General features: G+C 46.0%; 1 protein-coding gene across 4 annotated transcripts in view; it reads left to right on the forward strand.

Annotated features, from left to right (window-relative positions):
* CAMK1D (calcium/calmodulin dependent protein kinase ID) overlaps positions 1–14,492 on the forward strand; it is a 235,478-nt gene extending 220,986 nt beyond the window's left edge. The window contains exons 9-11 of one of the 4 annotated variants that reach the window (XM_054835918.1): positions 2,150–2,237; positions 2,818–2,956; positions 6,700–14,492. In XM_054835918.1, coding sequence (XP_054691893.1) covers positions 2,150–2,237; positions 2,818–2,956; positions 6,700–6,773 — 301 coding nt within the window. In that variant the 3' untranslated portion in view covers positions 6,774–14,492. Of the gene's footprint in view, positions 1–2,149; positions 2,238–2,817; positions 2,957–6,651 lie in introns of all 4 variants that reach the window. The other 3 variants (XM_054835927.1, XM_054835937.1, XM_054835911.1) reach the window with 3 other exon arrangements.
* Positions 14,493–27,365: the final 12,873 nt, after the last annotated feature.

Raw genomic sequence — 27,365 nt, forward strand, 5'->3', positions numbered from 1 at the left:
TGCCCTTAGTGAAGCCATGTTGGCTGTCACCAATCACCTCCTTATTTTCCATGTGCCTGAGCATAGTTTCCAGGAGGATCTGCTCCATGATCTTGCCAGGCACAGAAGTGAGACTGACTGGCCTGTAGTTCCCTGGGTCTTCCTTTTTCCTTTTTTAAAAATGGGGGTTATGTTTCCCCTTTTCCAGTCAGTGGGAACTTCACCGGACTGCCACAACTTCTCAAATATGATGGAGAGTGGCTTAGCAACTTCATCTACCAGTTCCCTCAGGACCTGCGTATGCATCGCATCAGGTCTCATGGACTTGTGTGCCTTCAGGTTCCTCAGACAGTCTCGAACCTGGTCTTCTCCTACACTGGGTGGTTCTTCATTCTCCCAGTCCCTGCCTTTGCCTTCTGTGACTTGGGCAGTATGGGTGGAGCACTTGCAGGTGAAGACTGAGGCAAAAAAGTCATTGAGTACCTCAGCCTTCTCCATATCCCGGGTAACCAGGTCTCCCATTTCCTTCTGGAGAGGGCCCACATTTTGGGGTTTAGTCTCTCACCTTACTCCCAAGAGTAAGTAGTGCATCTCATTTCTCTCACATCTTGGGTGAGTGTTGCCAGCAGGAAGGAGGGGAGCAATTTGGAGGAGACTTGCCCCAGAGATCACTTCTTAGATCTGCCACTGACACAAAGGTAGAAAAAGCTGCATGTCCTTTGAAGAACAGGTTTAGAGTCTGGAACAACCTGGGCAAAATGAAAGGAATATCTCCAATTCATGGCACACATAAAGAGAAACAGCAGGCTGGAGTATGTAAGCAGAGTTTCATTTTTTAAGAAACACAAAGCAATGCTGCCATTCTGCTGCCTTAGCTGGAAAACAGTGAACACTTCAGGTACCGCCCTCTGAGGAAGATATGGATTCACTGGAGAAAGTCCAGAGAAGCTCAGTAGGTCAGAGGATTAGAAAATATGAGTTATGAAGAAACAGTGAAAGAATCAGTTTGTTTAGTCTAGAGAAGAGAAGACGGAGAGAAGACATGATAACAGTCTTCAAATATGTGAAAGGATGCTTCAAAGACAAAGGGAATAAACTATTTTCCATGTCTTCTGGGAGATAGTGGGGCACTGGAATAGGTTGCCTGAGGAGTCTCCATCTTTTGGAGATCTTTAAGGACTGGTTAGCCAAATATCTGTCAAAATTATTTTGACAGAGCTGGGGTGGGGGGAAGGGCTAGATGACTGCTGAGTTCGTCAGACCCTCTGATTATTTTATTGGAGGCCCCCAGACAGGGAGGCTCTGGGCCTGATGGATTCTTCAATTTCTTCCAATTTTTATTGGTAATGAGCATTGGGTTTCTACACTGTGGCTGAAAATTAATTTCTGAAAACATCGCATACAACACAGGAGGCAATCGTTGCTTCCTGACTTCACCTATGTTAGATAGCACTAATTACCCCAGCACATGGCCCAACATCACGATGGTGCCTACTCTTCCAACAGATCTCATGCCTTGAGGAGTTAAAAGAATCAATAAAATTCCCTTGAAATAATTGTGTTTACTGGAAATTTGAATGTATCTTTATCTGTTCAAGAAACTGTGCAAGATCAGTTAAGTTTCTAGGTTAAGTGTTGTTCAACTTATTTGTGCAGCCTGTGCTGCTTTAGTGAGTGTCCATGTATCTGCTTTACTGCAAATCTGCATTAATCATGATGGATGGCTATATATGTTGCAGGGTGGCAGGAAAATCTCCAGTACAAACAGAAATCAGACAGGTTGGAGTGGCTCTGGAAGCTGCTGCATGGCTGAGGCTAAAGTAGTCTCAGCCTGCTGATGTTAAATCTTTAGATGTAAAGGAGAAAAAAAAGGTAGAATGTTTTCATCTAGGGCTGTAACGGTGATAGAAAGCAGCCGCGCACCAACAAAATAAGGTTGTACCTCTTTGTAGCTGCCAGACCTACAAGCCTTATCTACGCTTGCTTTTATTGCCCCAGATTTTCCACCACTGCTGCCAGCAGAGACAATGGTGGGAAGTTTGAGCCCTCATGTGAATGAAATCATCATCACTGCAAGAACAATCACACCTTGGACCAGCCAGGAGAAGAAGAAAGAGTATTCAAGGAGAGCAAAAGATCTCCTAAAACTTGTCTTGTCTGTTTGTTTCAGGATCGCTGGTGATACAGCGCTCAACAAAAACATCCACGAGTCGGTCAGCGCTCAGATCCGGAAGAACTTTGCAAAAAGCAAATGGAGAGTAAGTGACCCATCCTCAGGGATGACACTTAAGACACGAGACTCTGTTAATGCAGCAGCCATATAGCCACGCTTTCAGTGTGTTAGTGATTTTCTGGCTCAAAGTTTTGGTCAAAATAGTTGGTCCGGACTTGGGTTACACGGCCCTGCAGGGTCTTTTGTAGAGGATGCTACTAACCAAGTATATAAACACAATGAGTGTGAGAGATGGGGCTGGGGCTGCTCGTAGCTAAAGCACCCATGGTTATATGTGGAGTTGGGGTCAGCATCACAGAGGGGCATGAAGCAATACGAACACCCTGTGTGTTGGTGCAGGGAAGGATGTGTCAAATATGACTTTCCCTGTAGGCTGCCGCATCCCAACAGAGTGCTAGAAGGAACGACGGGGAGCAGGACCAGAGCAGAAATGTGTATGGTTTGATATTGCTGTTTCTAGCTTAGAAACTAGAAATTGGGAAAAGTTTGAAAGATGATGGACTCATTCACTTCTGACAACTCTGAACAGCCAGGAGAGGAGCAGAAGTAACACTTTCACCTCCATTTTTTTTTTCTTTCTTGTTTTTGTTTTTTTTTTTCTCCAGCAAGCGTTTAACGCCACGGCGGTCGTGCGACACATGAGACGGTTACACCTCGGCAGCAGCCTGGACAGCGCAAGTGCCAGCGTGTCGAACACCCTCAGCCTCACCGCGCCGCTTCCCGACGCAGCCACACGGAAAGATTGTGAGTAGCTGACATCTCGGCCATCGCAGCCAAGCAAATTCACGGGATCCCCATTTTCTCCTTGACCCCCAGGCTGCAGTCCTCCCTGCCATTAGGGTCGGCTTTCTGCAAGCAGGTGTTTAAAATAAGGACTGAAAAGGGACCGAGGCCTTCATTTTTAGCTGGCCAAAAAAATAACGATTCAATTGGAAAAGTTTATGCACTAAAATATGAGTTTTCAGCTCAGTGCATTTTTTGGGAGAAAAACACTGTTTCTTGTGAAGAAAAAAGGCTTTCACTTGGGAAAAAGACCCAGACCTCCACAGCAAAAAGTTTTGTATTTGGTTGAAAGCTGAAAAAGTTTACTCAAACTGTTTATGTTTGAGTTTCCAGTATTATGATAAGACATTTTTCTGTAAAAATTGGCTTAATTTCCATTTCCATTTGCCATGGGGGAGACTGATCCTGCCAGTCTGACCCAGCTTCCCTCTCCCTGGGCGAAATTAAGCTCCTGTACGAAGAGGCTCATTTTTCTGAGCAGAACTTGGGCTCTGTACACCACAGTGGGACTTGGCCTGCTGCCTTGTTTGTTATATGCTATAACTGAGATTTGCAAGCTGCCCGATGGAGTCAGATGCTTGGGATATATATTTTTTCTGAACGCCAGGGAAGGAGCTATGGCAGTGAAGGGATCATTTGGAAGACAGAAATGCTTCCTCTGCAATGAAGTCTATTTAATCTCTGGCTTCTGAGCATTTCTTTTATTCCCTTCTGTCCATCTGTAGAGATTTTTTTTATATCACGAAATGGAGGCATGTGGACTTTACAGTTAGAGGAGATTATTTTAAGGTGTGACACCAAAAAGGGATGCTAATAGTTTATTGTACAGCAAGTCAGTGCTTGCTTGACTGGGGACTGAAGTGGCTGCTTCTAAACAATACCCCACATTATTCTGGAATGAAAACCACCTACTATTCAGGATGGATTTTGGATGGTGCTGCTATCTGCCAGTTGTGGTTTCTCTTGCTGTCGTGGGCACAGGGAGTGATCTGCCTTCTGATGCTGCCTGAGATGTTTTTCCCAGCCTGTCCTGTTGCTGAGCCAGAGGAGAGTCCCCTCCCTCTGCATCCCAGGCCTGATGGGGATTCATGCCCAGCGCCCTGTTTGCAGTGCCCAGTGCCAAATCCTACAGCTGCTGCCGAAAATTCATCACTGTGCTCCTGGCCCACATCTGGCACCTGCAAAAGAGCAATGCAGCGCTGACCAGCAGCAAGGCGCTTCCAACCATGTGCCGGCAATGCAGTGATGTAGAAAACCCCTTACAGGAGAGAAATGTGCCTTTATTTTGGTTCCTGCTGCATTATGGCTGAGCTGGACCCCAGTTAGGTCTGATGGCATACTTTGATGTTAAACTGGTGGGTGATTAATCTCCATCCATCCATTCGATTAATCTCAAATGGTGTTAATTAGTAGCATTGAGTAGTCTGAATAGTAATGGAAAAACATCTGTGAACAAGAAGGGTGGGAAGAGAACAACGTCTGTTTAACCACTACAGAATCCAGCAGGTCCCTGTACAGAATCTGACCATACTTTGCAGTGATGGAGAAGTCAGCCAGGATATGAAGGATAAAACCAGATGTGTTAAGATAGGTGGGGTTTTTTCATCTCAGAAATATGAGGCAGAAAAGTATTAAAAGATTTCCAAGCATCCTAGGTTAAGTCCAGCTTGCCAGACAATACAGAAGAGCTTCTTTTCCTCAAAGAAATGAATTAAAGAGTTACGAGATGCTGGAGTCCCAGAGAACCAGTGAGGAGAGCCAGCAGCAAATGCAAGGAGTAACTTCAAGAGGGAGCTGACATATCAAATGCATTCTACCAAATACCTCCTGTTGGGAAAAAAGGAAACCCCTGAGGTCTCTCTCCTGCCTCTTTCTCAGCGGTTTTCTCTGGGGACACATTTCTTGCACAAGAAAGATCCCGTGCAGCAAGTTACATGAAACAGCTGTGCCACCATTACAAAATATAATACTGCCTAATGCTATTAATAGACATTTAATGAGCTCTCCAAATAGTTTCAAATGCAGCAATTTCACATCATTGAAGACAATTAAATACAGCCTTCGCCTGAGAGTAGGTTATGTCAGGCTGCATCCTAATTCTGTTCTCTGTATTAGGGCAGAGCAGAGATGATGCATTAGCCTGGATTATGCTACCTGTCAGGAAAGTCTAAGTGAATCAGTCGGGATTTCTCAAGTCCGTGCCTGGTTTATTCTGTTTAGACATGATTGGACTGCCTAGATTAATTACAGCACCTAGATCTCTGTATTTTTAAGGTAATAGATAAATTGCAGTGTGAAGCCAAGTTGTCAAATGTCAATACTGCTGGGAAACAAGATGCGGCCAAGTGTAGGTACAGCATAGTTATCCCTGAGGTTGAAATGCCACCTTGAAGCATGGAAAAGTAGGTAAAAGTCATAACAAGCATCAAAAAAATCCTGAGTAGTCAAGGGGCTATATCAAACTCCAGTCCAAGGATATATTAATATAGGTTTCATCCATCCTTTATTCACCAGGCTGGAAAAATTAACTGTATTTCTGAGTTCGCATCTTGTCAGAATGAGGTGACCGTGCCAGGTCCCCATTCAGCAGCTTTTCTCGCACCGGAGCTGCCTTTGCACATCAGTGCCTACAAGGCTGCCAAACTGCATGGACAGCTGCACGTGCCGGCAAAATCTAAGGATCTCCCCTGTGGGGTCTCAACAGCTGCTGGGACGGGGTAGTTCATCTGCGGAAAGCTCTGGCAAGGATATATTTTATTTCTCTTCATTAATACTTTCCGTAGAAAATGCTGACATTGTGCTGGAATAGCAAAATCTTGAATCCGTCATTTAAAGCCCAGCCTGCTTTGGGTTTTCAGGGGTTATGCTTTGGAGGGTTTTGGTTTTTAAAGCTGTGGTGGAGGGTTCACTGGAAGTGGACACTTTCTATAAACATTTTAATTTAGCTAAAACACCCTTTTTCATAAAAAATATCTGTGAGAAGTCTTTGATTAGTTCAAAAGGAACTGCCTGGGTAAATTTTGACTCCAGATACTCAACCTACATCAACCTACGTCTCTTAGCTGGAAGTCCTGGAGACATACCAGCAAAACCTGGAGTGACATAAGCTGTTGCTAGAATTATGTCCAAGTCACACAAAATTACATTCCCTCAAGGTTTACTGGAACTCACCAACAAGTTTGACCCACTGTATTTTTTTATCAGCAGCTTTGCAGGATGCCTGGGGAAATTTTTTTAGTCCAGGTGCACAGTCTGTTCGTGGCCATGATGAGAAGTTTAATCATTTTTAACATGCCCACGAGGAAAATTATTCTGAGCAAGTACAATGCTGGAGGGATTTATGAATCTCAGAACTCTTTGTCTTCAGCCCCAGAAATGTGGAATTGGTTGAACATATACCAAAGTTGGACATTTATTCATTGCAACATGCGCATGCAACTGCCGGTGGTGGCAGCAGGCGAATGGCCATGGGCCAGGAGGGCAGAAGATGCCCCGTGGAGGTACCCAGCCAACCCATCGCTGCAGGAAGAGCAGGAGCCCCGTCTCCAGCTGCGGTCCCCTCTGCTCTGTAGCGTGCTACGAAAGAAACTCAGCTTTGCCCACATTCCCACCTCCAAAAACAACATTTCTAACTCTGTTTCTGGCTTTCCTTTTAGGTATGTCTCCATCCACTCTCTGTAGTTTTGTTTCATCTGCTTCTTCAGGCGTTTCTGCGGTAGGAGGGGACCGGAGACCCAGACCCACCACAGTGACCACAGTGCACACAGGGAGCAAGTGAGAGCCGGGGCGGCGAGGAGCGGGCAGGCAGCTGGGCTGGCAGGGTTCCTCTGTGCGATCCCACCCTGCGGTACACGCTCAGCGAAGGACTAGAAGAAAGAAGATTTTTTATGGCCATATTTTATACTGCAATTCTGAAATGTTTCATTTATCACAAACTGCAATGACTCCAGGGGGAACGGATCTAACAGTCTCTGGTGCTGTACATATATATACATATATATAAATATATATATATATATGTGAGTCTAGCAATGTTCTAACTAATGAACACTCATTCTTTTCCCCAGTGATTTACTCTTTTCTCAGTGTAGGTAACAGTATATGTTGTATTTTTTTTCCATTAACTACGAACATCTCAACTGGATTATTTAAATAGAGATACTTTTCTGAGCATATTTTTTTCTTTTAAAAAGCACTTCCAGTAATGTCCCTCCTTCCAGTTTGCTTGGGGATAGGCTATTTCTGTAGGTAGGAATTGACGTTAACTTTGCAACATGGGAGGGTTTCAATGGCATGCCATTTCTCGCTCCTCAAATTGGACTGCAAGTCTGTCTGGCTTTAGCAGAGCTGTTACTGCTCAGATGAAGAAACTGCTGCTTTCCCTCCCCTCCTCCTCCTTGAAAGCCATGGCAAGAATTAAATTGCCACCAGCTGGCAGTCAGCTCATCCTTGGCCTCATTTCTGTCGTGCTGGGGATTTGCAGCACCCTTGTTTCAGAGGAGAGGCAGGTACGCAGTGCCGGTCAGGAGTCAACCAGAGCTGAGCGAACGAAATGACAGAGCACGGGCTCATCCTGCAGCTCTTAATTCCTTCGAGTCGCTGTGTGTTACGGGCAGAGCAAAAGAAAAGGAAGATTCAGTGCTGGGAATCATAGTCATCCTCTGCCACTGACTCGCTGTGCTGCCCTCGAGCAAGACATTTAATTCACCAGCCTCCTCCCAGCCTGGCCTCTGGCACAGGGCACATCCAGCCCAAGGGCTCCATGCCAGAGGTACTGAGCACCCGCAGCTCCTAGGGGCTTTGCCTGGTGTTGCTGATGCTCAGCACCTCCCAGAGTGGCCAAAAATGAGTATCGGAAACCAAATAGAAAAGTTTGGATCTTAATCTCTGCGTGCCTGGGTTTCACCTGTTGGGAGAGGGGTGATGCTTGCACCCTTCTGTGAAGCACTGGCAGGTTCTTGGGTGCAAAGTGCAGGATCTGGTGTAGCGTTGCTCAACCATGCTTAGCTCTGGCCGAGGGCTGGTGAGGAACACTGAGCTGGGAAAGCAGGGCCTCGCCGAAAGGCACGGGCACAGGCAGGGGCAGTGGTGGCACTGCCTCCCCCTCCTCCCCAGAAGCTCATATACAAAAGCAAACTCAATTTCCCCAATTTTTTTCTTACTAAATACATGCACTTCCCAGGCTGCATTTGCTGGTGCATCGTTTAGGAACAGTCACCATGACTGTTGTGCAGCCGTGCATCAAAGCAGCTTGAAATAGAGAGGAGAACAAATCTGCCCGGATATGCCCAGGGGCTCCAGGTTGCTTCTACACCATTCCCAGCTGTGATTTTCCTTCCAGGAGGAGAGAAGGGAGGTGGGCAGCAGAGGCAGGCACCCTTCCCCAGCCACTGTGAGCCTCTCACACCCCAGACAGGTCCATGCCCAGACAGAGGCACACACCATTCCCTGCAGCGTGCTCTATTGCCACGCAAGCCTCCTTTATCCTGCACAAGAAATTGTGAAAGCCAGTCACGGACGTGGCTGAATATATCAGGCAATAGTGAGGGTGCTGGGAAAAGCCATAAGATACGTATTTTTCATTGAGGCTTCAAAATCCTGCTTCAGCTTCAGTTGGTTGGCTTCAGCCAGCAGAGCCGTGATTTCATCCATTGTACTTTGAGTGGTAAAAGCTGGAAAAGCAGGTGACACTGAGCGCTGACTGTTCGAAATAGCCACTCCTTCGGTGACACTTAAAGCTGTTGCACCCAATAGATCTCTAGTTTCCTCAGTATTAAGCTGCTCCCCACTTTCCGAGGGATGTGGCACATCTGAGTGAGGCTCTGGGATCCCCTGGTGCCCCCACCACGTTGCAGCTGGCATGGATGCTCACACAGAAAGGCTTCAACTTCAACTTCTCATTGCCAGATATTGGTCTCTTGGGGTTTGGTAGCAAAACTCCATACAATTTCCCTGGTGAGGATGAGATTTGGGAACACCAAAGGGCAGGGGATCTCCTTGCTGCAAGTCACACTCCTGTCTCCATCCACTGGCCGTTGCCACCATATACTTCTGCCCCGTTGACAAAGGCTAGGAAGAGCTTTATTGGCATTTACCATCGGAGGTCTCTATGTCTTGCTGCGACGGTATCTGAAAATGAGTATAATACAATTTAAACTCATTCTAAGGCCACTTTATTTTGCCAGCCTTGGTTTGGAAGCTTTAGTTTAGGAGAGACTCCTAACCCAAGAAATTCAATTTATTTTGAACCCCCCATGATTTCATAAGCCCAGCTGACTGTATTCTTCTCCAGTTGCAGGGATGTAAATAGGCAGTCTCCCAGTTTGGCATCAGTGGAATTCCCCCCATTTACACACATGCCACCAAAAGCAGGATTTGGTTAAGGAATATTTTGTCTTTGTAGAGTGGTTTTAAAGGTTAGGGCTCAAGCGTTCCCTCTTCTGAAACCTGAGGTCTGGTTTGAACCTGATGTAGTTCCCGAGGGTACTAATCAAAATAGAGCGTCCAAAAGTATCTTGCAGAAAAAAGAAAAGCAAATAGATTTCCATCTGCAAAACAAAGAGCAGTCACAGGAGCAAAGGCAGACATGCTGTCCTGCAGATGGAGGGGGTTCCCATACTCTGGCTGCCCCTCCTTGCTGGATGCTTTCTGTGTTTTTTGTGGGGAGGGGTATTCTTTCCTTCCACACTTGGAATTAGGGTGATTTGTTTTCCTTCCTGCAAGTAATATTCTGCCGTAGTTATGTAATTTATCGTCATTCTCTTTGGCTTGCTATCAACTGCTGGGATCTTAAGACAAGAAACAGAAGCACTTAAAAGCAAAATTGTTTCTTTCTGCTACAATTCTAGGTGGTGGGAAGCTCTTCTTTTGTACCAGTGAAACACAGTTGGAGACCTGACTGGGGTTCACCACATGCTTAGAGATCTCTCTTGTCATTGAGTCCTGAAGTATCTCTTGATTAAAACTTCCATTTGAATCTGGATAAATCTGTTTAACTGGGATGACTTAACAGCACCCAGGCCAGGTATACGGAGGGGGCTGGAGCCGTTTGCCCCTCGGCAGCACAGCCTGGCGTGGCAAACAGTCCAGCATCGCTTGCTGGGGATGCTCCAGTGCCGTTGCATGTCCTTCCCCTGCCCCAATCCACCTCTGCTCAGCCACTCTCACAAATGAATGAAAAACCAGGAGTAAATAATGTGCACATGTGGGGAAAGGGCTAATAACCCCAAAGTAGAAGATTCAAAACAAATCTCCAGCTGGCCTTGCCATGAAGGAGCAGGTGGAAAAATCTCTCTGGCCTCTTTCCCAATGGACTGTCCTACTAAACAATGTGTGATTTGCTCCTTACATGAGGACTTCAGCCTGGACTCACCTGTCTGTTACCCTTTTCTGCTTTACTTTACTGGCACCGATGTGTTTTTCCTTTGTAACTTGTTTTCCTCAGCTCCTTCCCCTTCTTTTTCTTTGCTTGCAGCTTTGATTGTTGATTTTTACCTCCAGAGTCACAGAGGCCATCTCTGATGCCAACAGCAGTGCTCTTGCTGGGAAAACAAAACAAAAAAAATCCAGAAAACCTCCAGCTGGCCCCTTAGCCTGCAGAAGAAGTTGTGAGGACAGGCTGCCCGTGAACTCTGCGAGCTGAAAGTCAGTATTGCAGTGGCAGGGGCTTCCGCTGCTGATTTTGCATGTGACTTCATTCCCAGTGCATCCTAACTTTCTGCTGGATCACCCCTTCTGCAGCACAAAGTGGAGACTGGCCCCGCGGCACGGCTAGTGGGGAAGTAGGAGCATGGGGAAAACCTAGCAGTGATGCTGTCCTGAGACTGTGTTACTCTGCTGGTGATGTCTCTTCTGTCCTGGTTGCTATTGTACAGGTGCCATTAGAGTAGTGGGTGCAGGAAAAAAAGAAAAAAAAAGTAGGATTTTACCTATGCCTTGTGCATCTGTTATGTTTGTGGTGCTGAAATAAAACCAAGCAATGATAGAGGTTCATTCCTGATATGAATCAAACCACAAAAAGGGGTGTCAGCCCATCGGTAGGCATCTCCATGTAGTTCAGCAGTGGGCATTACATGGGGGTTTCCATTGTGCACGTGTCCTGCATACCTCCATGGCTATTGACAATATTTTTTCTGTAACCAGTTGTCCTTCTTCTGGGCTCCTGCCTGGTCCTGAGGGACTTTGGGGTTTGTCAAAAACTTTTCCCAGCCTCAGGAGCCAACACAGCTCCTGACCTCTGGCTTTCCTCCCCAAGCCCTTTGCAAACCAGAACATGGATCTCCAGGGTGCCCAAGAAATGCAGTGGCAGCTGGCCCCAAAGCTACCACTTCCTTAACTGTGACCCTGTTTTTAGGGAAGCAAGCCCCCAGGGAAAGCCAGATAGCTTATAGCCATTGGTGAGCAGGGAGAATATTGTCCTTTGACATTAACTTGGCATTAACTACATCAGATATAGGGAAACCTGTGCTATAATTTCCTCCTGTGATAACAGCTCCAGACCAGAGCAGCACAAGGTGAGCGCTGCACAAAACCACCAGATTGATATTGTCAACAAGTTCATGCAGACTGTAGCCTGTTGCTTTTGCCCTTTCCAAACGGTCAGGGGATTCATCTACTGGCAAAAAACCAGTTTTGAGACTGATCCCTGAGGTACACAAGTATCATCCTTTCAGTATGTGGAATTTCCCAATTAATGGAATTACTTGTGTTCTTGCTACCATGCGTATTTATCCATCTGAATTGGGGCCTGAATGCATCCCAGAAATTATTCATGGGAAGGGAGTTTTGCCTTCATTATCATGTTTATTTGCACCAGAAACTTAATGTTAAGGATTACACTCATTCAAGCAAAAAGCAGAAACACACCCGGAGACTACAGCATCCAAGGAAAACAGCATCAAAGCCAAGTGTGGAGGATTAGTTGGCAAATCACTGTGAGCAATGGCTGAGTGAGGGAATGGCAACCTGCTCACAAACGTTGCACAAACAGAGTTTCCCCTGGTAAATTCCAAATTTCTTGCCCAGCAGCAAGTTTTACACAATCCCTTTCCTTTCTCCCTGCATCCCCGCAGCTGGGTCCTTCTTCCCATCCTCTCTGCCGGGGTGGTCCGGTCTCTGTGACACGCTTGTGTATGTGTGCGTGTGTGTGTGCGTGTTGTGACCCCACGGATCACAGATCTCACCAGTGGGAGATCAGGAGTTGGTTCAGGTTTTTTGGTCCGACTGCGCACGGTTGGGTCAAAGCTGTGTAAATAGTGTTTGTAACAGAGGATAAAGGCTCTTTATCCCAGATCCTGGTTTTCAAGACCCCTTCCCCACCACGAACTGTGCCACTGTGCTGTTCAAGTAGCTACTTTTTTTCTCCTCTTCATAAATGATAAGGTCAGAAGAGCAGCTCTTACATTTTTTCCATGCTCCAGAGTGGAATCAGGGCATGTACATTCGCAAGCATTGTGAAAAAACACTGCTGAACTAATGATGACATCAAATGTCCAATAAATGCATGATACTGCATTGCATGTATTAAACTGCTGTTCACTGTTTCTATATTTCCCAAGCCTTTTCTTTATGCACATTCAACCCAACCTTTTCTTCGAGGGATTTACTTCTACATTTTGCTTTTAAATGACTCACCGTATCTGTAACTCGAAATCCACCATTAAGTTTGAGTAAATGCAAAAGCTGATGTTTTGTAAACAAGATATACTGCAAAGCCTGGTAACGTATTTTGTCTCTCTGTTGAATGCTCTGCAGCATGTACAGGAAGAGTCACCATCCAGAGCAGCTTAAAACTATGCAGCAGTCACCTACACACGTCTACAAACAGGGGGTTGGGGAGAGGAGGGTCCATTTTTGAATACAATGCTTAAAAATTTGATCTGCATCAAAAATTCCTTCCCTGGGTTGCTAATGCTCAGGACTAGCAAGAAGCATGTTGGTGTGTCTCTTTGTTTTTTCTTTTTTTCTTTTGGTTCATTTTTCTTAGTCAAATCTTAGGCTGGTTCACTGAATTCTTAGTATTTTTCTCTTCCTACAAGATATTTCTTTCTCACCTGTTGCAGAATGAACTGTATTTTGGGGACCAAGATGCTGTGATTATTTGCCTGCACAAAATAGGGCAGAGAGCTGAGCTAATTATCCCATCCTTTCCATAGCATCACCACTTAAATACTAGCATTTAATCCTCCATGTAGTACCACCATTTATCCATGGAAGAGTTTAATGTGGGACTTTTCCTTCGTCCACATGGAAATCATGCCCTTGCCTTCTCTTCCCTTAATCATTGACCCATTTTCATTTGTGCTGGTCTTTCTAAGGCAGGGTACAGGATGGCCACGTGGTACTTGTAGTACCTCCAGCCCAATCCTCTTGTGGGCATCAGCAGGGCATTGGTCCCAGCCCCTGAGTGGTTGCTGTGTTACTGTGGAAGATGCTCAAGTTCCCAATACTCAAAGCAGAGCCATCTGAAAGGGCTGGGATATTGCTCTGGGTTCCTGCAAGGGCATGCCAAGCAGCAGGGCTGGAGAGAAAGCACCATGCCCATGGTGTAGGGAGCAAGTATCAGCCCTTGGAAATAATGCAAGGGACTGCTCCGTGGTGGCTGAAAGCACAAAGAAGTCTTGAGCCCACCTTCAAGGCTGGTGTTCAGCCAGGATGCTGTGCCATTGCTGAAGCAATACATGGCAGCATGAAAAATCATCATTAATAACGGTTGTAAATCAGCCTGAGTTCAGATTGCTGAGGCAGCATGTGGTGCAAATTTCCGTGAGGAGGTGGACATGCGCTGTGGTTCCTGGTGGGTGGGAGCTCCTAGGGGGGTGCTCAGGGTAGCACTGAGCTGTTCCATCTCTCATCTGCATCCTGAGCCCAGCATGGCATCACACATGCTACATCTTACTAGATCAAGCTGTAGCATGACCCCCAAAGTGAAGAGCATGGAAGGTTGTAGCTCAGTGGGAGATACAGTGTGACTCATGTTTCTGGTCAACGCAATGTCAGCGTCCTGTTGTACATTGGCCTCTAGTTGAGAAACAGCATTTTGGTCAGTTTGGGCTTTTTTTAGACAGATATTTGATTTGGGTCAGCAAACAATGAAAAAAAGCCTAGTCTGCCCAGAGTAGTGACTCCCCAAATATCCCCAAACTGCAAAACATCTCTTGGTTGACTTTTAATGAAAATACAAGCATGCTTTCTACAAAGGCTTAAATCTTAATCAAGGAATGTCATTGTGCCTAATATTGCAGGTCTTGTGATTGATACAAGTTCATAACAGCATCCACGTCCAAAAAGAAGGGGGAATGTGTATTTACTCCATGCATGTATTAAGGCATCGCAAAAGTTTTATCTGCATAATGAGTTTGCAATACTGCAAATTGTTAATGGGGCTACGTCGCAAGTGGTTCTCTGCCTTGACAATCATGTATACATATCGAGATTTCTATCATAATGACAATTTAAAGGGACAAATAATTGTTTTCCTCCAATAAATCCAATTAAATCACCCTGCTGTGAAGTCTGGTTTTGAGTGCATGAGTCTCCATCCGTGTGCAAGAAAGGGAGTGAATAATTTCTGTGGCTGCTCCACTGTGTTTTATGCAACAATATCCCTTTAGGTCCCAAAGGATGGTGAGATTTCTTTTCCTCTCCAATTCACTCCATAGGGAAAAGGATAAAAAGGATGATTTCTCCTTCAGGTGTTTCCTAGAGCTGCTGTTGAAAGTGATGTTGAGTGTCAACATAGAGACATGGCTGTCTCCTGGGGGTTGAGAATATCTGTGTGGGGCTGTGTAAAGGAGATGCAGTTGTTGGAGACTGCTGCCCCTTTGAGCTGGTCCTGGTGGTTTACACAGCCTGTGGTGTGAGTCATTAACGGAGATGGGATTTTCACTAGCATTTCTGAGTCCCTTTGCAGTCAGCAGTGGCCCCCAAAGGCTGTTGTGTGTGCTCCGTCATTGGCTTCCTTTTCCTCCAGATCATGTTCTCAGTGTGTATTATGACTGCTTTTTTTTTTTTTCCCCCCTCTTATTCTTAATTTTCCCCACTTTTATTTCTGCTTTCCTGGCTTTCACTCACTAGCACACAAGAATTCCTTCCCCTTTAAAAATAGCAGGCAAAATCACTACGCCCAGACACGCGTTGTTGGGCACCCTGCAGGAAGGTGGGCTCATGCTTCAGGTCAAAGTCAGGTGGTTTTAGACATCTGGTTCAATAACAGAGCTGAAATGAACTGCAGTGATAATGGCCAGCTCATAGCAATACAAAGAGAAAGGCAAGTTACTTAAACTGCTTTTATATTGTGAATGAAGAAACAACCACCAGAACCAATCTGATTACTATTTCAAAGCTGTGGTATGCAACTGTGGTCACAGAACTAGGATTAGATGCTGGGCTGTACCAAGAGAGATGAGGTGACCTCCCATTTGTGCTCTGGAAAAGCATATCCATGGGAAGGTACATCTTAGAAAAGTACATCCATGGGCAAAAATGGTCTCAGGGATTGGGTTGGAGGCAGAGTGTGCCACTGAGGCACAGACACATGATTTGCAGTGTCAGGAAGAGCAGCAGATCCTGTAGAAAGGCACCACTGTCTAACCATATGTGACAAGCCTGAACTCTGAACATCCCATCATATTCAGGACCATACTCCCACCTGTGTAAGTTTAGCTCTCCTGGTATGGCTCAAATTCTGCAGACTTATGGTAGTTGAAGGCCTATCCCACATTTCACCATGAAATTAAAATCTCAGCCACGAAACCCTTCTTCTCATGTCTTGTTTTTCACAGTTCCTCTGTAGGCTCAGTGATCACCCAGAGTGCACCAAGCTTTTCCTAGCTCCCAGTGAGACAGGACGGAAGATCACCACAGCACCATTGAAATTCTGATGCTGTAAGATGGGCTTTTGATGTCACGTCAGTATTTACTTGATCTTTGTGCATTTTCTTCACAGTTACAGGCTCAGCAACAAATTCTTGACTGAAACAGATGAGATATAATGTCAGTACAGAGAAACCAAGGGGACAAGACCGAGATGGGGCTACAGAAAATATTATGCTTGCAACCTTGCCAACATCCACAGCCATGTTTGCGCTGGAGGGAAGGGGACCATTCATATTTTGAAGGCTTGCGGTGTGTTGGTATGCACCAAGGGTCTGGCTTATGCCATACATCAGCTTTTTTTCATGCTATACCAAGCCCATTTCTCAGCTCCTTTGGTCTTCAGCACTGTCCCTCAACAGAACCAGGGCTCCAATGGGCATCGCTAGGCTTTGGGCAGCTCTTCTTTCACAGTCAAGAGGAGTTTCATATGAGTGAGATCTGTTGAAGCAGAGCATGTGCAGGTGTCCAACTTTGAAGACCATCCAACCTGAGCAGGGACAGACCCCCTGTGGTTCAGGGGCCTCACGGCCAGGTGATGCTGAGGAGGAGACTTTCTGCACAGAGCTTTCAGCCACATCATTTGTTTCCTTGCAGCATAAACAGCTGTACCCTTTCTCTGGTTATGCCTACACTGAATTTCATCCAAAAGGCCAAACCTACCTCCCAGCTTGTCTGTGCATCCACAAAACCTTATTTTCAGGTATGGGCTTCTGAGGATCCCTTTGGGGACTCCGTGAGGAGAGAACACAGACCTGCGCTGCCCCAGAGCAATCCCAGGACACCGTAAGCTGCCACAGGGACAAGGGGACATGCTGTGCCCATCATATTATGCTTCCTCCCAGCTCTGGACATTCCTCAGGGAGAAGGTCCACCTTCATCACTGCAGATATATGGCCTGCCCAGCACATTCGAGTCCCTTGTTTTGGTGGAGCCTCTCAACAATGCTGAATTACTGTGATGATAACCATTTTTTATAACTGTGGGGGTGGGGAACAAGGACCATCTGGATCAGCAGTGGAAGTATTCAATTGAGTATTTCCAGATTGTTTGGCGTTTGGGCTTTCTGGATTACATTGGGATAAGTTCCTGACCTCCAAACTCTATGTACTTATCCTGAATTCAATCCTTTTCTTTTTATACTTGCAATATTCTGATAAAATTATGGTCAATTAACAGTTCATTTACCTTCTTCATAAAAGTGTTTTGTTTAGGGAAATTAATAATAGACCTGAGAGGCAATTTGTCATTCCCATTGAACTCATGAGCTTTGTGCTTTCTTTGGCGCCATATAGGCTCTTGTATGTTTTTCATTTTCCTTCTTTAGGGCAGAAGCAAGAGCTGTGTTCACATCCCTGCCTCAGCTTGCAGTCTAGCAGTGACTAGAAATGCATAATAAATCTCAAACAAATACTTCTTTTTGTTGGAGGCCAGCTGGGCAGGTACCCTCCGTTCTGAAGAGTTACATATCATGTTTATAGCAGAGCTACTTCAAGTTTGCATTTGCTCAAAGTAGCATCTGAAATGTCACTTTCTCTCCCAGTCTCTGATCCACTGCAGCACCTAAGTGGATCAGAGCTCTGAACTACTACAGGGAAAAACTGTGCCACCAAAGTGATAATCGTGGTGAACCCATACTGACCTTCAATGGGAGCTGATGGATAAACTCCTGTTCTCAACAGATAGAACACAGAGATGTGATGGACAAACACTGAAGTTGTAATATATGTAATACAATACAATGCAATTTATTATTATATTATACTATACTATATTACACTATATTATTATAATGTCTCTTCCAGACCAAGCAGAGGGACAACAGGGCATAAACTGAAGGTTTGGAACTAGACTACTATGCCTTTTCAGTACTCAAATGATGGCATTTTATCATGTATTTCAAGTGTGGAAAGAAGAAAGAGGGCAAGTTTTCAGGTACTTTTTGGTCACAATACCTAGAGAGGGAATTCAGATATGATCAGGCTAGGGCTGAATTCTTAAGACAATGTTTAACTTCACTGCCACTAAACATGTCAACATCAGAGTCCACTGCCGAGTCAAATAATGATCACCTTGGAGGCTTGTGTTGAGGACTTCCAACTCCTCTTCCTGCCCTAAGGATTTGTAGCACTTATATGCTCATTTCTGATGTGCTTTGCAGGGATCTCAAGACAGAAACACAGAATGGCTGAGGTTGGTAGGGACCTCTTGGAGGTCATTTGGTCCAACTTACCTGCTCAACGAGCAGGGTCACCAACAGCAGACCATGTCCAGGTGGATGGAGATGCCACAACCTCTCTGGTCACAGGCTTCACCAATCCAGGTCAACAGACTGCAGCATTGGCCGAGCCTTCCCTAACAAGTCCAGATGATGTACAAGTTAATTAAAGATCCCAAGGGACAAAAGAGGAATTCAGATTTTGCTTTCAACCTTCACCCTCTGTTTTGCTTCTTTTTTTTCCACGGAGAAGATGAACATCTGTGCAGTACATGTCGGTAGTCTAAATGCTTTCCTGAAGGACAACTTGACATGATGCTGGCTAGAGGATCAATTAGGGTAGAAAAGTCACACTACGCAGCAGGTGCCATGTGCTTGAGTTTACTGATGGTTTGCATTAAATCTATGGGCAGAACCAACTGTTCAGCAATTCCACTGCAAGAAAGACAAAGACCTTCAAGAAAGAGCCAACAGCTGTGGTTAAGAAGGATTTGTCAGTGGGACACCTGGAGGCTTTACTTATCTGTGCAAAGGAGGTGGTGACAGACTGATGAGATGATTTAGCTCCAAATGTGGTTGAACAGATGGACAGGGTCCTGACACTTGTGCGTGGAAGTCACCATGCCCAGGGCTACATACGGCTACTGCATGGCACGGGAGGGCTGTTTTGCTGTGCTCCTAGGCAATGGTCCCCAGCAGGCTGACGGACTTGTACCAGGCTATGCCCATCACCACTAAGTTGATTGTAATAAGATGAGCTGGGGACCTCAACTTGAAAGTATTTCATTCTTTAAATTCTCCTGTGGCAACGTTAATACAGTAATTCTGTTTAGCATCAGCCTCATAACTTGTTTTGATTATCTATGACCTTATGGTGGTGATTTAAACCTACTGATTTATTGATTCAGTCTTAATTGGGTACTGAACTGGGTCATTGCATCATTCTATCTTTAATTGCTTTAATGAAAGTCTAGCAAATTAGGCTGGTAATATGATTGCTTAGAGGGGTTTTTGCCTGTTCATGCTTCTTAATGAAATCCATAAAAAGTGAAAAAAGGAACGAGCTTATCCTACTGAATTGCCACTTGTATCATGGAGTCTGAGTGAAACTCAAAAAATCAATCTGCATTGCCCTTGGCTCTTCCTCCAAATACGTGTCCTCAGAAAGGGAACACTTAGCACATTAGCAAACATCCCCACAGAAGAGGAATGGGTGGAAGAAAATAGTAAAGTATGAAGCTAAAACCTGGGTTCCAGTTCCCGCTTTTCAGCCTTCCTTTGACTTTGCATTCACGTCATTTAGGAGAAGACATAAAAGCTTACTTAGATCCCAAAAGTGAACTTCAGCCCAGTGGCTAGAGCACACCCTGAGAATCCCTCCTGTTCTGGGAGCCCAAATCTTTGTGGTTTTTGAGGTCTTTCATCATGTCCCAAAAAATTTGTCTTGTCCCTCTTCTTTCCTGACAGCTTGGTGTCCAGACGAACATTTTAGGCAGAGGGCTCAGCAGTACCTGTGAGAAGGACCATTTTCTCCCTACTGTCTATTGTGACATCCATGAGAAAAGCCTTGGCCATCATGGCTGCCCTCCGCCACTGCTGGGTACTGCCCGTTACCTGCACAGGTCCTTACCACCTCTTCCGCGCTGGATTTCCACCAAGGCTGCTGCATCTGCAATCCATTTTCTACCCACTGGGCTAACGAACTCTGTGTTGCCAAAGCTGCCTGTAACTTCTTACAGCTTAATGTCCCCCTGTTTTATGGCTGGAAATATGCTGCTTGCTCCCACTCCTTGCTCATCAGTGAAGACCATACATCGTGTCTCACTTGACGTTGGCTCTTGATGCAGAGAAGATATCATTACTTACCAGCAGTGTGACAGCCCCCACCAGCCCTGCTCACACACCCTGAAGCCTGTTTCTATTAAGAATATAAAGAATCCTCTTCGAAGATAAAGTTGCAAACTCAAAGAAAATCTGCATCCAATTAAATATGATGCGAATTAAGCATACAGCAGATGAGGAATACAAAGTTCAGATCAGCTTGATCCCCAGCGTGACGATGCGTTTTATTTTATCCCTTTAGCAGAACAGGGATTTTTGTCTCTGCATGGGCTGTCATGATGTGGCTGGAAAGCTTACATTGCCTTTAATTAAAACAGGGTGATTACATTTTCCTTTCTCCAGCCTGTTTACCCCCTGAGTCAGTGCACAGAACTAGGTACCTGTCATGGGTGCTCTGAGTGCAGCACTAACCTCGCTCCATTGACGGGGGCCGGATCTGGTGCCCCAATGCCCATCCCTGGGCTGCCCACAGCTCTAACTGCACTGCCATCTGGTCTTTGATGTCCAAGGCTGGCTGCATCTGAACTCACAATATGCATTTTAGGACAATTGCAGCTGGTACAAAAAAGCCTCCTACTCGGTCAGACCCAACTGATGAGAACAAGGTATGTTACATTTGCAAAGCCAACACAACATGTAGTGGTTTAGTTTTGCCTGGAAGACAAAGTAGGCAAAGCTTGTGTCCACTGCAGGATGGCTTCATATTTGCTGCCTTTGATGGATTTTATGCCTTACTGAATGTGGTTTGGGATCTGTGTAAACAAATGAGAAGAGAATGGACTTGCTTTTGCTCCCTGACTGCAATAGCTGGTAGCTGAGACAACGTGCTGGCCTCTCATAGCAAACATCAGCCATGTTGTGTGAGTAAAATGTAGCTGCAAGTCTGGACTTGCATGATTGCACTCACAAGGATGGGGCCACGCAAGAGATGTCTGAGGTCTTGGGCATCCTGGCATCCTGGGACCGGTCATACAGCAAAGGTGCTCCACAGCTGGGGTTTCACCTGCCCACCAAGGAGCCCTGCTGAGTGAGCCCCTCCAGATCAAAACATGGGTCAAGCTTCTGTGATGCTTTGCAGGCCAGGAAGGTCCAGTCCCATGGATGCTTATCAGGCAGTGTTTGTTTTGTCACTGGCAAGGCTTTGCTGCAGGCGTGAAGGACCACCACCTGCATAAGTGTGAAGCAGGTGGATTCAGTGTAAGGGGATGTGTGAAAATTGTTTCCCTCCCCAGATGCCCTGGCCCAGGATGACCCACACGGCTGCAAGGAGAGCAGCCCCTGTACCCAGTGTTTAAGGTTCAATAGGTCCATGTCAAGGCACTATCAACGTATTATCTCCTCCTTACATTTACCTGAGTAATTGTGCAGAGGCTGTGAAGGCTCCTGACAGATGTCAAACACCTCATTAGTGGTGCTGATGTCCTCTGCCTCAGGCTGTATGTCAACAGGTTGGGTATTTGTTGTCTATGCTTGTCCAACATAGCTGCTGAAGCATTCATGCGTGTTGCAGCACATCAGTGTATGTTATCCTCCAGGTCTGGCACCTTCAGGATTTTCATCTGAATATGTGCACTCACCTGGAAGGTGCCAGTCCTGGGCCTGGGCGTTGCTCATTCCCTTTAATATTAAATTGCTCTTTGATAAAAACCCAAGATGAGCACCTGAATCAGGTGTTGGCATGAAGGCTTCCCCCTGCTTTGGTCAGTGTTGATGACGCCGGGCTTCAAAGCCATGTTCCTCGCAGCTGGTCCTGGGGGTTTTGTACTCCTGGCTGCATTTTGGTCCAGGTTTGGGTAGAGGGTCCTTTCCCAACCTGGGGCTTCAGTCACAGCTGATAGCTTGGTGGGAAGGATGGGTGCCGAGGAGGGTGTTGAACCATGTTTTCTAACTTCCCATGGTCCCTGTGCACATAATCATGTGCTAAACTGTATATTAAGTCATATATTAAAATCAGACACTGTCACCAAGATGGCAGTGTTGGCTGGCTCCAACCTTGTGATTTTTTAAAAATCTATATTTCTGTTAATTTTGTTACAAATTATTTTACTAATACTGATTTTATTTTTGGTTTATTATTGTTCAGGTTACTTTTTATTGTTGTTGTTGTTATTTATTCTACTTTTATTTCATATTATTCATTTACCATTTTATTTCTTTGGGTACCCACTGAAATAAAGGAAATGCCCAGTTAGCTGGGATGTCCCTTTGGCCCAAATAGCTGCCAGGCATCTATCTATAGGTGCTACATGCAGTAGTTGCTTCTGTGTGTGCTTGCCCACGCCAGCCATGCCCTCTACATGGTCTCAATGAAAGCACTTGGTGATGCCTGGGAAATCATCCCACCAAGGCTGTACTGGGAGGCAGAAATATGATGGGGTTTAGCCCAGCAGCTCGGTCTGTCTCTACAGGGTCTTGTCTCCCCCACTAAGGTGACTCTAATTTGGGAGGACCTGTACTGCTGGTGATTCGGTGCCTGCACTGACCATCTAAGGTTGCCCAGTCCCTATCAAAACCCTAACACTCTTCATCAGAGTCCCTATACCTCTTCCATGGGGTTTGCAGTCTGCTCCCATAACCAGCTCCTGGTCACCAATCAATGTGAAATCCTTTCTCATTTCTTGTCTTAAATGACCTTGTTGCTGCTGCAGTGGTTGTTAAACACTGTTCCAGATGTGCCTGCATGGCAAGGCTGGGATGATAGTTATCAAATTTAATAGAGGACTGAAGGAATGGTGGAAATGTAAGATTATATTATTATATCATCTGCTATGCAGCCCTTAGTGTGCTCAGCAGCTCTGCATGTGCCATTCTGTGATCAACGTGGCAATTTCTATTGCAACGGGGCCGAGAGAGGTGATATCATTGTTGCCTTGTGGAGGGGAGATGCTGGAAGGGATGTATGTAATTCTGGGTCTTGGATGGATTTCATATGCTCCTGAGATCTGACTGACGCTCGTGATTTCTGACTGATTCTCTGGACCTTGTCCTGACAAATCTGATCCAAGTGCTTTATTGGAGGCATCTGTCATGGGGGATTTAAAGATGATTGATTGTCCCAAATTGCTCTTACCAATTTGTCCATCTTGTTGACATCACCTTTAAGTGTCCTCCTGCCTCTCCATCCAGCAGCACCCTCCTTGATGGAGGAGATGGATTAACTTATTTCATCTCAGCCACTCTCTGGCTCACAGACCTGTTTTGTGACAGGCCATTTAAGTGCAGCATGGCTACAGCACTTAGTGCATGGTGGTTCGTGTTTGGTGCAACCATGACCCACTTATGGGAGGTGCATGGATTATCAGGAGAGCTTCTCAAACGATGGGACTATGAGCAAAAGCAGCTGATGCTGCCATGGCCTCTTGTGCCACAGGAACACAAGAGAACAGGGCGTCGTTTTTTGTGGTAGGTGAGGTTTCCTGATGCTGCAGGCTCCCAGGCATGGAAAACAGCCTCGTTCCCCTAGAGAAATAATAGACTTGATATAAAAATATCCTCACCAGATTCCAGCTCTTTGCTCTGAAGATGGTGGCAGTAAAAAAATCAGCAAAAATATTTAGAGAAAAATAAAATGTTTTTCAGTTGCAGACAGCCCCAGAGATGGTTGACAGTTTGGAAACTATTTTTTCCATGCACTGAGGCAGAGACTGGCACCAGCATGGAAACTTTCAACCTGAACAGTGTAAATACAGCTACTGGAAGTGCTGTAAAATCACAGCTGTCCTGCCTTCCTGGCAAGCAGTGCTGGTTCCAGCCGCAATTATAAGATCCATTTCTTGAGGCAGGAATTAGCTCTTCATCTTTTGTTCGTGAGGAGCAAAATGAAGCCCTCATTTTGTGTATGTGAAGAAGAATAGATTGTAATCCTAAAACTAGTCTAAATCACTTATATATGCACAAGAGAAAACAGATCAGGTTTTAAGATGTTTTCTTTTACTACAGAAAAGGTTTTCTTTGCTGCTTCCAACTAACACACTATACTTATTAGTGCATATTGCAATTTCTAACATCTTTGAAACAAATAATTTGAAGAGAGCATAACCCATGATCTGTTTTCCTCCAACAAGAGCTGCTTTTCCTGGCATCAAGAAATGGGAAAAATAATTTATTGACAACAGTCTATGACATTTCCTCTTCCTTATCTCTTGAGGTCAAGTCTCCAGCTAGCAGGGTATTTCAGAAATAATCATAAAAGAAATATTAAAAAGAAGAAACCAAAACAGTTGCCCCGTTCCCATGGAAATGCATGGGAACAGTTCAAGCAAGCACCCCTTCGTGATGCAGTCATGTGTTTGTCCTCGGACAGCGAGCAGACATCATGCATCTCATCCTCTCCATTGTCTGCCTGGGTTTCACTGGCATGGCAGATCAAATAAATCCCTTTTGCCTTGGAGGCTCTCTGCTTTTCTCTGGGCAGGGGAAGTGGAACAGAAATGTCATCTGAGACATAAATCAGTGGTTGGGACAACCTGCTGTTCTGCACTTTCCTCCACCCCTTCTCGGCTGGTCCAGCCCTTCCTTTGTGTGCCCTGGCAGTTTGGTGCAAGGGTCTCTCTGTCTTCTTCCCAAGCCACCAGCAACCCCGTGGGAGCATCTCTGCCCATTGGACCTACACTTACCCTGAGAGAGGATGAGAAAGAGATGAAGAAATTGGTCTGTGAAGGTTAAGAGAAATGTGACCAGCAGGTTGAGGGAGGTGATCCTGCCCCTCTACTCCGCTCTCGTGAGACCCCACCTGGAGTACTGCATCCAGCTCTGGGGTTCCCAGTACAGGAGAGACATTGAGCTGCTGGAGTGAGTCCAGAGGAGGCCACAAAGATGATCAGAGGGCTGGAGCACCTCTCCTATGAAGACAGGCTGAGAGAGTTGGGGTTGTTCAGCCTGGAGAAGAAAAGGCTCCAGGGAGACCTTAGAGCAGCCCTCCAGTACCTAAAGGAGCTACAGGAAAGCTGGAGAGGGACTGTTTACAAGGGCACGGAGTGATAGGACAAGGGGTAATGACCTTAAGCTGAAGGAGGGGAGATTTAGATTAGATATTAAGAAGAAATTCTTCCCTGTGAGGGTGGTGAGACACTGGAACAGGTTGCCCAGAGAAGCTCTGGAGGCCCCATCCCTGGAAGTGTTCAAGGCCAGGTTGGATGGAGTTTTTGGGCAACCTGGTCTAGTGGAGGGTGTCCCTGCCCATGGCAGGGGGTTGGAACTAGATGGGCTTTAAGGTCCCTTCCAATCCAAACCATTCTATGGTACTCTAATTCTAAGAATAACCTGAAATACTTTTCGATCAGGCTGCTGCTCCCCTCCTACTCTATGAATTCCTGAGACAACCCACAAGCTCCCTCATTACTCTACGGGAATCTAATGAAATGCCTCTAATGCCATTTTTTTCTGCCCAAGGTCTCATGCCCACAGAGCAGATTTGCTCTACTGAGCAACCAGCAGTTTAAAGACCTGCTTCCAGCTGCGGGTCCAGGGCTGCCAGGAAGGCTGCGGGCAGAGAGGAAAATCCTGAGCGTGCAGGCTCCAGCACTGACTCAGCTGAGCAAAGCCCTGGCAGAAGCAAACGTTTCCTTTGGAGCCTGTGCGATGTGTGCATGGGTGGGGGGAACAGAGCAGATGACAGGGCAGGTACTTATAAACTTCAGATACAGGATTTGACTGAATCCTGTAAAAATGACATTTTGGATTATGGCCTATCCTAGAGTAAACAGAATAGAATAGGAAAAAAGAAGTGTCGAAAACTCTCTCTGGTCTCCAAAGAGCATGTCTACTCCACAAGGAAATACTGAGAAAAAGCAATGGGTTTCCAGCCCCTGCTTGTATGGGGAGCATTAGGAGAGCTGCTGGGGGAGACACTGCAGGTGGTGGCTTACCTGCTCAAGTGCTTGTCATCCTCTGTGCATGGCCACAGCAAAGTGGTGACGTCGCCACGGTTCCTATCATGAACGATTCCCCAGTTTGCCTCCTGCAAGGGAGCCTGGGCATATCAGAAATGCCAAATCATGGTAGTCCCTGGGAAGGACCTGGGTTCTGTCTGGGGACTGTGTAAAGGCTTTCAATAGTCAAAAAGAGTTCTTGATCCTGAGGAGCAGAAGAGACCTCCCTGGGCTTTTGGTCCCATCCCTTTTGTTCAGCTAGGTGTGTTCCCATGTGAATAAACTATTCAGATTTTGACACCTAGTGCAGATGACTTATTCACCCTCTGCAAGGAGCCACATCCCTCACTGATGTGCTGGCATCTCCTCTCCCTGCCCCATTTGGGCAGTTGGTGATTTCAGAAACTGGAGCAGGGGCTTAAAGTCGAGGATCTCTGAATTTTCTTATGCAGATCTGCCATTGAACTGCCATATAATTAAGTGATTTACGTGTGTCTTGCTGCCTTTGCTTGACTTTGAGTGGAAGGAGATCATGCAAAGCCTTGCTTAAAGCATTTTAAGGACTCGGCATAGTCAGTGGAAAGGTGAAGTATTTTGTTGCAGTTGTTCCCAGACTGTGATCTATGGGCTGCGCTTTGGCAGCTGGTGGCCCTCCAAAACCATGTGGTTTTGGGTTTCCTTTTGACTGCCTTCCTTGTAGAAAAGATCCCAAGAGTCTGTAAGAGCAATTAGAAATGGAGAAAAGGAGCCAGGCCACTTTGTGTGCTCTGGATGCTGACAGTGATGGGTTGAGCTCATCTCTCCTCTTCATCATGTTGCCAAGTTGCCACCCAAAAGCAATGCCTCAAGGTCAGCAGCAAGCCTGCCTGGGTCACTCCTACCACAGAGGTGATCACTTAGAATCATGGAATACTTTGGGTTAGAAGGGACCTTTAAAAGCCATCTAGTCCAACCCCTCTGCAATGAGCAGGGGCATCTTCAACTAGATCAGGTTGCTCAGAGTCCCGTCCAACCCGACTTTGAATGTTTCCAGGGATGGAGAATCCACCACCTCTCTGGGTAACCTGTGCCAGGGCCTCACCACCCTCACAATGAAGAATTTCTTCCTAATATCTCATCTAAATCTCCCCTCCTTCAGCTTAAGGCCATCCCCCTTTGTCCTATCACTCCATGCCCTTGTAAACAGTCCCTCTCCAGCTTTCCTGTAGCTCCTTTAGGTACTGGAGGGCTGCTCTAAGGTCTCCCCAGAGCGTTCTCTTCTCCAGGCTGAACAGCCCCAACCCTCTCAGCCTGTCCTCACAGGAGAGGTGCTCCAGCCCTCTGATCGTCTTTGTGGCCTCCTCTGGACTCGCTCCAACAGGTCTATGTCTTTCCTGTGCTGAGGACCCCAGAACTGGATGCAGTACTCCAGGTGGGGTCTCACAAGAATGGAGTAGAGGGGCAGAATCCCCTCCCTTGAGCTGCTGGTCACGCTCCTTGTGATGCAACCTAGGATCCGGTTGGCTTTCTGGGCTGTGAGCACACATTGCTGGGTCATGTCCAGATTTTCATCCACCAGTACCTGCAA

This window comes from Grus americana, chromosome 1, assembly GCF_028858705.1.
Source record: "Grus americana isolate bGruAme1 chromosome 1, bGruAme1.mat, whole genome shotgun sequence".
NCBI classification, from domain to species: domain Eukaryota; kingdom Metazoa; phylum Chordata; class Aves; order Gruiformes; family Gruidae; genus Grus; species Grus americana.